Source organism: Arachis hypogaea, chromosome 9 (assembly GCF_003086295.3).
Source record: "Arachis hypogaea cultivar Tifrunner chromosome 9, arahy.Tifrunner.gnm2.J5K5, whole genome shotgun sequence".
Lineage (NCBI taxonomy): Eukaryota > Viridiplantae > Streptophyta > Magnoliopsida > Fabales > Fabaceae > Arachis > Arachis hypogaea.
In genome coordinates this window covers 11,832,248-11,844,275 of record NC_092044.1, presented here as the reverse complement: position 1 = coordinate 11,844,275, position 12,028 = coordinate 11,832,248, and the positions used below count along the sequence as shown (strand labels likewise).

Below are 12,028 nucleotides of genomic sequence, written 5' to 3'. Positions count from 1 at the left end.
GGGGTATATTTGATGCAAATCAAAAACTTTTGCGATAAAATTGAAACTAAACAAAATTTAGAGATATTTTTAAAATTTTTGTCAAATTTTAGGGACAAAAAATATACTTTACCCTATATATTTCTTATTAACAACTAATCTTATGATTGATTTTAGTATATATTTAATATAGTTATATTCAAATATAGCAAATATTTTATAAATGTGGATGTAATAGCATAAAAATACATTATTGGTCAAATATTAGGTAAAGATAACTAATCTTAGAATTTTTGTTTACAACATAAAGTTACTTTTACTAACTAAATATTGGCTAACTATTTCGATCTCCCACAACAAATATGATCCGCAAGACAATCAATCACAATATGACTCAAAACTGAATTTGCGGGCCATTTGGGGTGCATTTCATTTGCCATTAACTGTCGGTTATTAAAAACATTGACCACTACCACACATGCATGAGGCACACGGTTAGTTAATAATAGTAAAACCTAAAAATAGACAACAAAAGCAACATAGACACAATCACGTTCGTAGCTCCATTCATTCATTCATCTCGGAGTTCCAAGCCCAAGGTACTTAACATTCACATTCTCTTGTTTTCCACTTCCTTCTTTCTTTCATAAACGTACATTGCACCAATTATTCCATTGTCAAATTCTTTGCAGGTGGCAATTTCTTCCCAATGTATGTTGATACATGATGCCTATATGCATATAATTTTAATTCATTTGCACTTTTATTAATGTGTTTTATTTTTATGAGGAACATGGTCTTTGATAAATATCTTTCTTGGTTCTTCTTTTATCTTTTAGTGCATGGAACTAACGGTGAAAATATACGTGGAATTAATTTCATATGAAGTTGATAACGAAAAATTATTATGTGATATATATAATCAAACATATTAAATCAAGTAACGATTCTTAACTATATTTTCTAACGACCGATTATATTAGATGTATTGAAAAGTCTGACTATATTCTACTGCAAAAGAGTTGAGTAATCTAATGACTGATTTTATATATGAATAAATTCGATTATACATGTATTGTGGTTATATTAAATAATTTATGTCAATATAATGTTTAATCATTTAGAGAGAAAAATTTTTCTATTCTAAATTAAAAAAGTGTGATTATTCTGTTAGAAAAAAATTGTACTCCAATAGTTAAAATTTAATTATTGAGATTGTTGCTTACTTTATTGAAAAAATAAATAAATATTTTCTAATATTCATAGATTATTTTCGAATAATAAATTTTTTATATCTGTGCCCTTTTTTTTCTATCTTGCAATGATTATGTTATTTTTTTTTATGGAAAAAAAATTTACGAAATTTAATAGCAATCAGTAGAAAATGGGAGATGCTGAGGATATCCAACCTCTTGTTTGTGACAATGGAACTGGAATGGTCAAGGTACATACGGATCCAAACCTCTATTCTAATCTAGTAGTAAATTTTTGTCTTAGCTCTTGTTTATTTTGTGTTATATGCATGATTACAAGGTGAAAACTCAATGCAGTGAAACTTTAATCAAATCAGTCAAATCATCTAATGACTGTCAGTTATTAACTTCACGAAGTCGACTGCACCTGAATTTCCACCTTATAAGAATTGGATTCAATCCATCAGTTTAATTCGGTCAACTAAAATCAGTCATCTGTAAATCGATTAATTTTGATAAAAAAAATCAATTGATAATTAATCAATAAAAAAACAATAAAAAAATCAGTTAATCAATTAAATTAATACAATTTTTTAATGGTTATAATTTTTTTTAGATATATATTAAAATAAATATATTATTTTATTATGTTTAGTTTAATTTTTATTAAATTTTTAAATTTTACCAGTTGAATGACCAATTCTGTTTGGAGGAGAATGAATCTTTTCAATTGTTAACAAAAATTGAAGGTGTAAAATGTGATATCTAATTTTTCATTGCTCTCTTTCATATATATTCTTGATTCCACTTGCAAAATTAATAGTTAAAGATTACATTTTATCCCCTCAATTGTTAAAAAAAAAAAAGGAGAGGATCCATTCTCCTATTTGGAGAGTCTTGATTATATGTATTTAATTATTTTGTAGGCTGGATTTGCTGGAGATGATGCTCCAAGGGCAGTGTTCCCAAGCATTGTGGGACGTCCGCGGCACACGGGAGTGATGGTTGGAATGGGACAAAAGGATGCATACGTGGGTGATGAAGCTCAATCGAAGAGAGGTATTTTGACCCTCAAGTACCCAATTGAGCATGGCATTGTTAGCAACTGGGATGACATGGAGAAGATTTGGCATCACACTTTCTACAACGAGCTTCGTGTGGCTCCTGAAGAGCACCCTGTTCTTCTCACTGAAGCACCTCTCAATCCCAAGGCCAATCGTGAGAAAATGACCCAAATCATGTTTGAGACCTTCAATGCTCCTGCCATGTATGTTGCCATCCAAGCTGTGCTCTCCCTTTATGCTAGTGGCCGCACAACTGGTAATTCAACTTTCTTAATTAATTAACTCTATGATTGTTGACTTTGTTTGATGGATGTGAAATTAAATAAGGTCTCTGTAATGTAATGAAGGTATTGTTCTGGACTCTGGAGATGGTGTGAGTCACACAGTTCCAATATACGAAGGGTATGCCCTGCCACACGCAATCCTGCGTTTGGACCTTGCAGGTCGTGATCTGACAGATTATCTGATGAAAATCTTGACGGAGCGTGGATACTCCTTCACAACCTCTGCTGAGCGTGAAATTGTGAGAGACATGAAGGAGAAGCTCTCCTACATCGCTCTGGATTACGAGCAGGAGCTGGAAACTTCCAAGACGAGTTCGGCCGTGGAGAAGAGCTACGAGCTGCCGGACGGTCAGGTGATCACAATAGGGGCGGAAAGGTTCCGGTGCCCGGAAGTGCTGTTCCAGCCGTCCATGATCGGAATGGAAGCCGCAGGCATACACGAAACGACTTACAACTCGATCATGAAGTGTGATGTTGATATCAGGAAGGATCTTTATGGTAACATTGTTTTGAGTGGTGGAACCACAATGTTTCCGGGTATTGCTGATAGGATGAGCAAGGAGATTTCTGCATTGGCACCCAGTAGCATGAAGATTAAGGTTGTTGCACCGCCCGAAAGGAAGTACAGTGTCTGGATTGGAGGCTCCATTTTGGCTTCACTCAGCACCTTCCAACAGGTAGCGTATAGTAGTGTGCATTTTTATAAATAAAATGGTGGAAACTTAGTTGCAGTCCGGTGAAGTTGATAGTTGAAAGTCGTTAAATAATTTAACTGATTTGACTCATTTTCATCTAACGGCTCTCAACTATCAATTTCACGTGAAGTCGACTGCACTTAAGTTTTCACCAAATAAAATATTAACTTAAAGTATTAGGTAATATAAATAAAAAATAATATATAAAGGAAATAATAAATTGGTCTACAATATGTTAATTTTTCTAAGGCATGTAAGTGGTCTTGCTATGAAATTCTCATTAATTTTTATATGTTCTCTGCTCGAGTGTAGATGTGGATTGCAAAGGCTGAATATGATGAATCAGGTCCATCAATCGTTCACAGGAAATGCTTCTAATGTTGCAAAGCTTTCAACAAGTTACCATTCACATTTGTATTACATATAATACTATCAGTTGATTGAGGAGCTCTCCTTTTCCTATATTGTTGCCATTTTTTCCATGTTTCTATATTTTAAAGCATAAACTAAGCAAGATATGAAGGATTCTTCATTGGATTCTTTTTTATCCTCATTACCATTTTGTTGTATAATAAGAACTATATATGTACTGTTACTATTCAATTTGGTTAAACCAACCATTCTTTGCAAGAATATTTTTATTGTAGATATACTGCTATATATCTGATTCCTTTACTTATTTATTTATTTATTTATTTTACATACTACTTCAATATTGCTAATTTGCTATAATTATTGTTCATCCCGACAAAAGCTTACCAAGATAATTGAATGTAAGAAGTTATATTATATTATGTCTAAATAATAAAATAAAAAAAAGTTGTATAATTTTTTGAAAAGTAATCAACTTGATAAAAGTTAGTTTTTATGAAAAGAAAATTAGAATTCAACTTTGTTTTTATCAATGAACTCTTTTTTTTTATTCACTATCAATATCTTAATTGAAGAAAGAATTAAAAAGATAAATAAATAAATAAATAAAGTGAATTCTCTTCTTACTCGTCATAGATCAAAATTAGTAACTACTCATTTCATTTTTATTTGTGATAATCATAAATTTTAAGATTCTTATAATATGAATGATAGTTTTATAATGTACATTAAAATTATATTAAATTAACAAGTGATATCAGAATATTTAGATTATGAAATTTGTGATGGTCTATGAAAATGATATTTCAATAACTGCAAAATTGATGAAGCATGAAATCTATAGTTATAAGAAATTATTAACTATTATTTTAGTTTATCTCTTCGTGAATGATTGTTTATTGCATATATTTACTATTGTAATGCACTACAATGAATTAGTTACTTAAATTTTGCACATATATGAATGTTAACCGTTTAGGGTTTCAACTTGCCCATATAGCGTACCTGAAATTTATAGAGTTGATTCGTTATAGGTAGTTAATCGTTTAGGGTTTTAACTTGACTTTGTGATAACTGCTCTTGATTTTATTCGGATAGATCTGTTAGGAGAGAAAAACACATTTCTTTGGCGTGGCACATATTTATTTTATTTTATCTAGATTCCGAGTTATAAATGTAAATTTAACCTGTAAAATTTTTTAATGTAGACAAATTGAGCTTCGACCTATAACTCGGAATCGAGATGGTGGTAACCCCAAGCTCAACTTGTTGGATTTGGGAAGATAAGCGAAATGGGAGGGGGTTGGTAGATAGTTGAATAAATAAATAGAAAATTAAAGTGAGATTGTTGTTTCCATTGTGTAAATTTGTCGTGAGTGTTCTCTTTGAAACTTAAAATTTAAATGGTGTATGTGATATAAATAAATAAATAAAAATTAGAGTATATACCCATTTTGGTCCTCAAAGAATTTTAGACTGGACACTTTAGTCCCTAACTAAAATTAATTACTCAATTGGTCCCTAACAATTAATTCCGTCAGTCACTTTGGTCCTTTAGTCCGTTGACTCTAACGGAGGACAAAATAGTCCCTGACAACTCTAACAGGGGACAAAATGGTCCCTGACAATTCTAACAATGGACAAAATAATTTCTGACCCCTTTATTCGAAAACGATACTGTTCTTCCCCAATTTTTATCATATCTCGCATAACCCTAACATTCATACTCTCCTTCTTCACCTTCACAGTCTTCTTTTCCATCTTTTCCTTCATCCTCTTTAGCTCCAAGATTAAGCCATGGTATAATTGTCACACCTACCTCAACATGTCATGGACCACACACATCCTAAATCCTTGTGACTGGTACATCCACCTCCTCTGCACTTCACCCACCAAAAGCATCCACTTCCACGTCTTCGATAACATCACCTCCAACCCCGACACGTCCACGACATCCTCAAGACCAAGTTCCACAACTACTCCAAGGGCACGCCTTTCTCCACTCTCCGACAAGCAATATAAATTGTTGGACATTAGGACATCATGAGAAGATTCTCCTTCGACATCATATGCAAATTCTCATTTAAAATAGATATCGAGTGCTTCATTCCTTCTTTTCCAGAGTTCAAGTTGGCAGACAGCTTCGACCTCGCATCCAAGCTATCAGTACAACGAGCAATGTCGCCATTGCCACTCATATGGAAACTGAAGCGATTACTGAACATTGGTTTGGAGAAGAGGCTGAAGGAAGCGATCGGAGTGGTGGACAATGTGGTCATGGAGATGATAGGGCAGAGGAGGAGGGAGTGACAACAACGATGACAGGTTTTAACAAATCAGACTTGCTGTCTAGATTCATGGGATCTGTTGAAGACGATAACTAGTTGAGAGACATAGGCATTAGTTTTCCGAGTATGAATTGGTTGAGAACAAGTTGAGGATTTTTTTCTTGTGAACATTAAATTTATAGAGTGTTCATGGTGTAGTTTAAAGTTATAGTATTAGACTGCTAGTGTTATGCGAGATATGATAAAAATTGGGAGAGAACAATGTCATTTTCGAACAGAGGAGATCAGGGACCATTTTGTCCCCTGTTAGAGTGGTCCCTAAAAGAATGTTTTTGTAGTTATCAATGTCATAATGACTGGTTGAGTGTTGGAGGTCACAATAAATAGTCCACATGGATTTAAAAATGAATAGGTGGCTGCTAGGTCGTTGATCGCTTAACTTGCGGTGGTAAAAATGAAGTTTTAGTATTGACAGGGTTTTGTCTTTAAATTTTTGGTTTCTATTGATGTTTCTGAAGATGAGTAAGAAAGGTTTGTAGTTTTATTTTTGTTGTTTTTTTTCTTCTGTTTGTTGTTTTGTGGTTACTCTATAATGTTTGTTTTGTTTGGAGAGGATGGAGAAAGATTTAGGAAAAGAAAAGATAAAGGAGAAAGGGAAGAAAAAGGCGAACGGAAAGAGAAAAGGAAAAAGGAAAGGGAGTGGGAAGGAGGAAGAATCGAAGATAATACAAGTGGAGATAATCGTAGACAAAGATAATCCATATGCTTAGGTTGCTCCTGTTGTAAAGGAGTATGCTTCACTGTTTCATGATGAAGAAAGTATTCGACAGCTCGAGAATTTTGGATGGGTAAGAGAAGGAGAAGGTGTGAGGGTAGAGTTTTTACCGTGTGGGCTGTCTGATCGGATTCGCCATAGGGGGAAGGGAGTGAATTTTTTCAATATGTATACATACTTGTTTGTGAAGTTGGGGATTAAATTCCCCTTTACCACTTTTGAGTGTTGTAAGACCCGGTTAATTAACGGCTAATTAACCCATAAATGATAATTTATTCTAAAAAGCCCAAAATATGATTTTTATGGCTTAATATAATAGAGGAGATTGAGACGAGAATTTTGGTACCAATTTTATAGAATTCGGACCAAGATTGGACCGAACGGGCCAAACCGGGCCAACCGGATCCAAAGTGGGCCATTGGCCCAACTAAACTAAACCAAAATCCTAGTTTTCAGCATTCTCTCTCCTCATTAAACACACACACACGCTGAAATGGTGGAGAGGAAGGGAAGAACACTCTCTCAAGTTCTCTCCCTTGGTTGATCTTCAAACCACCATAACTTTTGATCTAGAGCTCTGATTGTCGCACCGTTTACGGCCACGCGTTCACCGCGGAGAGCTCTACAAAACCCATACAATTAATCTTGAGGTAAGTCACATTTTGCTCTTCTAATTTTCAACCTTATTTTCGAGTTTCATGAGCAAAAATGTTGAGGATTTGGGCTCTTTAATGTTATAGGACCCAACTCCCTTGAAGGAGAAGGTTAATCTTGTCTTCTTGGACCTTAGGTGTGATAAGATTCTCAATCCTAGTGTAATTTTTTGTTCTATGATGTTTGGGTATTGAGATGTTGTGTATGGGTATGATGATTGTGGCTTAGGTTGTGTATGTGTGAATATTAGAGCTTGATTGGTGATTTTGAAAAGAGTGAAAAAGGGATTTGGTGGTGAAAAATCTGTTCTCGGAGGTGTTGAGGCCTTGAGAGCTTGAGAAAAAGTGGTTTGGAAGTGCTCGGTTGAGCTTGGAAAATCGGCTAAGGTATGGTCTCGGTTTTCCGTATCTAATATGTAATGTGGTAGGAAATACTTAGGCTAGAGGCCCTAAGATAGGCATTGAATTGTTGATGTTGTTGAATGGTTGAAATATATGATGTGGTCATATATGTAATGATGATTATTGATGCCTTAATGGTATGATGTATGAGAAATATGCATGTTGTGATATATGTTTGACGATTGATTACGGTTGAATTGTGGGTGGAACCATGTTGATGGTGAGTATGATATTGATTGTGTACAATGATGATTTATTGGAATTGGTGTTGTTGAAAATTGGCATGAGGAAGAGTATATGATATGTCAATGTGTTTGAGTTTGAGCCACTTGGGTGAAGTGGGTTAAAATGATGGAATATTGATTTTGGTGATTTGTGGTAAAGTGTCAATGTGTGAGCTGAGGAGGCTTGATGTTGACTTTGGTATGTTTTGATTGATTTCAAAGAAAAGGGATGAAATTGGCATGTTTTGATTGATTTTGAAAAGAGTTGAAAATGACTTGTTTTGAAAATGGCACTTTGTGGTTTTGTATGAAAATATGGTTTTTGGGCATACTTTGAAGGGACATAACTTGGACTACGGATCTTCGTTTTGTGCCAAATCTGTTTAGAAATTAAATTGGATCCGGGATGTCCATGTCGTTCGAAGAACGGGTGAAAAACGATTTAAAATGAGAAATTTATGTCCGTTGGAAGATTAGGGGTTGAATCTGTGAATTCTGCAGCTTTTAACGTAGAAATTTTTTTAGCAGAATGACCCTTCGCGCGTAGGTGCACTTGGCGCGTACGCGCCATTCTTCCAGAAAGCGCCATCCACGCGTATGCGTGGTGTGCGCGGGCGCGCCGATGTACTGCACCCAATGCCCGGTCATTTTCCAGAGAGTTGTGCCAGAATTGTGCCAGTTTTGTGCCTGGGGCACGAGAGCACCCACGCGTACGCGTGGCTGACGCGTGCACGTTGCTTGGCTATTTTTCAATCCATGCGTTAGCGTGCATGACGCATACGCGTCGATGAGTTTTTTGGCCATCCACGCATGCGCGTGGAGTGCGCGTACGCGGGGTCCTGTTTTCATCCCAAAGTTGATTTTTGAGTTTTAAAAGCCAAATCTCATACTTTTAAGCCTCCGATCTCACCACTTATGTCTTAAATCATTATGATATGTCTAGCTATGAGAAAAAGGGCTAGTGAATGTGGTAACTTGCAAGTGAAGCAAGGGAAAAATGAATGATCAAAGATGATTATGTGAGATGCGGAGGATGGTGGTGGAAGTTCTTGTTATGCCATGGGCCGAAGGGCCGTAATTGTTAATGAAATGTCTAGTTACGGATTCAACCGTGAGCCGAATGGCTGGTTATGGATTTAACCATGAGCCGGATGGCTAGATTATTGTCGTGTTACCTCGGAGCCATGATTATGGCTAAGTATAAATGCATATATGCTGTTGAATGAATTGTGAATGTTGCACTTCCACTGTTGGAGATGAGAGTTTCCCTAGAAGGAAGCAGTGGCTAGCCACCACTTGCTCCAGGTTGAGACTCGAAACTCTTTTGACCCTATGTCGTAAGTGTGGCCGGGCACTGTGAAAGACCCGGATGAGCTCGCCCCCGTAAATAGAAGGTGATGGATATAGATCATGATTATGATCAAGTTTATGATGAGTATAACTCGAGTTGTGGATGCGCGACAGAGGGACAGTCCAATGGTTAGCTACCAAGACTTGTCGGGTTGGCTCTATAACCGACAGATGATATCATCAGCCACTAGGGACATGCATTCATCATATGCATACTATATGAATTGTTTGAGATTGCCTATTTGACTGCATATTACTTGCTAATTGTCTAAATGCCTTATTTGTTCCTATTTGTATAATTCTTGTTTGATATAATTGGGTTTGCTACATTATACTCCTGCTGGTGGTTGGGGGGTCTGAAGGAATTGAAAAGGGAAGTATTATTTAGACTGAAGAATCTTTAGTCAGATGCCCTTTTATGGTTTAGCTTGTTTATAAGCTTTGAATTATCTGGAGAAAGTTCTAGGATTGCCTTTGGCTTTCCTCTATTATTATGTATTATATATGTGGAAGTTGTTACCATGCTGGGGACCTCTGGTTCTTACCCATGCGGATTTTGTGGTTTTCAGATGCAGGACGTGAGGTTTCCTGCTGAGGCATGCTGGAGACTTCTAGATTTGCGAAGATTCTTTGTTCTCGGGACTCTGTTTTGGTTTATATGTTTTGCTTAGATACTTTTATCTCCATTAAATAATACAAACTGTGATGACTCCTCTTATGGGAGATTTTGGAGAATAGGTTTTTGTATTTGTATCCCTTTGGGTTTCCTTTGGGGTTTCCTTATTTTATCATATGTATATATATGCTATGCTCGGACCGGTTATCTTCACAGCCGGATTTTGAGTCTTGATATTCCTGTTTTTGACACTCCTTTGTATATATATAATCTCGCATTGGTTTATCCTTGTTCGTTACGTTATCGATCGGAGTGTTGCGCTTTCGAGTTGCGATTTTTGTTTACCCCCTTTTTCTACAAAAGCTCCTAGTTATAATCAATCATTCATACTACTATACGTACTAAATTTTTATTTTAGAGGTCGTAATACCTTGTCATCTCTGAATTATGACTTAAGCATAAGACTTTGTATGGCAGGGTGTTACATTATGGTATCAGAGCAGTTCATTCCTGTAGAGCCTGAGGGATGGACTGACTATGCTTCTGTGCATTCTCTGTGTGTGTGTGTTATGTGCTATTAGTATATCTGCTTGATATAATTGGCATAAATATTCATGAGCATGCATTTGGGACTTTGAAGCACTAGACTTCCGATATTGAGACTGATCAACTTAATATCGATTGTTTGGTGTGTATAGGGACCAGATGGCGCCTCGTGGACGCGGTAGAGGTTGTGTAAGAGGTCGTACGAAAGATCGTGTGCCGGAGAATAACCCTAATGACCCGGTGAACTTTATGACTGCGTTGGAGAACATGGCTGCTGCTATGCAAGCCACTGCTGAGGCTCTTGGTCAACAGATGAACAACCATGGTAATGATGGAGGTGGAGTTCAGGGCCTGATGACACTGGCAAATTTTTTGAAGGTTAATCCACCTAAGTTCAAGGGAACTGCTAGCCCGACTGAGGTTGATACATGGTTTCAGGCTATAGAGCGAGCACTGCAAGCACAAGTGGTACCTGAAGGACAGCGTGTTGAGTTCGCTACCTATATGCTCACCAGTGAAGCGTCGCATTGGTGGTAAGGTATCCGACATCTTCTACAGTAGGGTGATGACTATATCACCTGGAATGTCTTCCGAGAGGAGTTCTATAAGAAGTACTTTCCGACTTCTGCCAGGACGGCTAAGAAACTTGAGTTACTACAGCTGAAGTAGGGTACCATGTTCGTATCAGAGTATACTGACAAGTTTGAAGAGCTGTTCAGGTTCTCTCGTATGTGCCAAGGGACTCCGGTGGAGTATGAGAAATGGAAGTGTGTTAAGTATGAAGGAGGACTCTGGAGCGATATCTTCAGTTCAATAGGACCAATAGAGATCAGAAATTTCTCCGAGTTGGTAAACAAGTGTAGGGTTGCTGAAGAGTGTGTAAAAAGGGCAACCACTGAGAAAGGGAGTCACAAAGGATCATTCCCACAGAACCGAGGGAAGAACTTTGCAGCTAGAGGTCCGCCTTTCAAGAGGGAAGGTTCCTTTAGGAGGCCCAACAACAACAACCCCCAAGGGAAGAAATTTGGGAAGCAGTCTCAGAATGATCAAGCTTGTACTAGATGTGGGAGTCACCATCCGGGAGCACCATGCAAGGCCGGATGGGGTTTGTGCTACAATTGTGGAAAGGCGGGGCATAAAGCCGCAAGTTGTCCGGAAAAGCAGAAACAAGGTGCTGGAAAAGCACAACAGACTGGTCGGGTGTTCACCACCTCAGCTATAGGTGCCGAGAGATTCGAGACACTCATTCGAGGTAACTGTGAAATGGCTGGTCAAACTTTAAATGCTTTATTTGATTCGGGAGCATCACATTCATTCATTGCATTTGAGAAAGCCCATGAGTTAGGATTGAAGATCGTAACTTTAGGGTATGACCTAAAAGTGTATAATGCTACCCATGAAGCCATGGTAACTAGGCTAGGATGCCCGAAAGTTTCCTTTAGATTCAAGCAGCATGATTTTATTCATAATTTAATCTGCTTACCGATGATCGGTCTTGATCTTATCTTGGGATTGGACTGGTTATCTAAGAACCATGTCCTGCTTGATTGTTCTACCAAGTCGGTGTACTTTATGCCGGAAGATACA

General features: G+C 37.1%; 1 protein-coding gene across 3 annotated transcripts; it reads left to right on the top strand.

Moving 5' to 3' along the window:
• Window positions 1-497: 497 nt before the first annotated feature.
• LOC112710394 (actin-1) lies at window positions 498-3,848 on the top strand. Of its 3 annotated transcripts, XM_025762590.3 has the most exons (6): window positions 498-578; window positions 672-690; window positions 1,351-1,423; window positions 2,099-2,492; window positions 2,584-3,197; window positions 3,528-3,848. In XM_025762590.3, exons 3-6 carry the CDS (start codon window positions 1,364-1,366, stop codon window positions 3,591-3,593), a joined length of 1,134 nt encoding a protein of 377 aa, XP_025618375.1. In that variant the 5' UTR covers window positions 498-578; window positions 672-690; window positions 1,351-1,363; the 3' UTR covers window positions 3,594-3,848. The 3 variants fall into 3 exon arrangements, with proteins under 3 accessions (XP_025618375.1, XP_072058625.1, XP_025618376.1); XM_072202524.1 differs by lacking the exon at window positions 672-690 and having other exon boundaries at window positions 543-578; XM_025762591.3 differs by lacking the exons at window positions 498-578; window positions 672-690 and adding an exon at window positions 652-671.
• Window positions 3,849-12,028: the final 8,180 nt, after the last annotated feature.

Excerpts from the sequence above, each read along its gene's own strand:
- LOC112710394 (XM_025762590.3), top strand. The coding sequence starts at position 1,364 with ATGGGAGATGCTGAGGATATCCAACCTCTTGTTTGTGACAATGGAACT. Across the intron at positions 1,424-2,098 it reads ATGGAACTGGAATGGTCAAG|GCTGGATTTGCTGGAGATGA; the intron begins GTACATACGGAT and ends ATTATTTTGTAG. Across the intron at positions 2,493-2,583 it reads TGCTAGTGGCCGCACAACTG|GTATTGTTCTGGACTCTGGA; the intron begins GTAATTCAACTT and ends AATGTAATGAAG.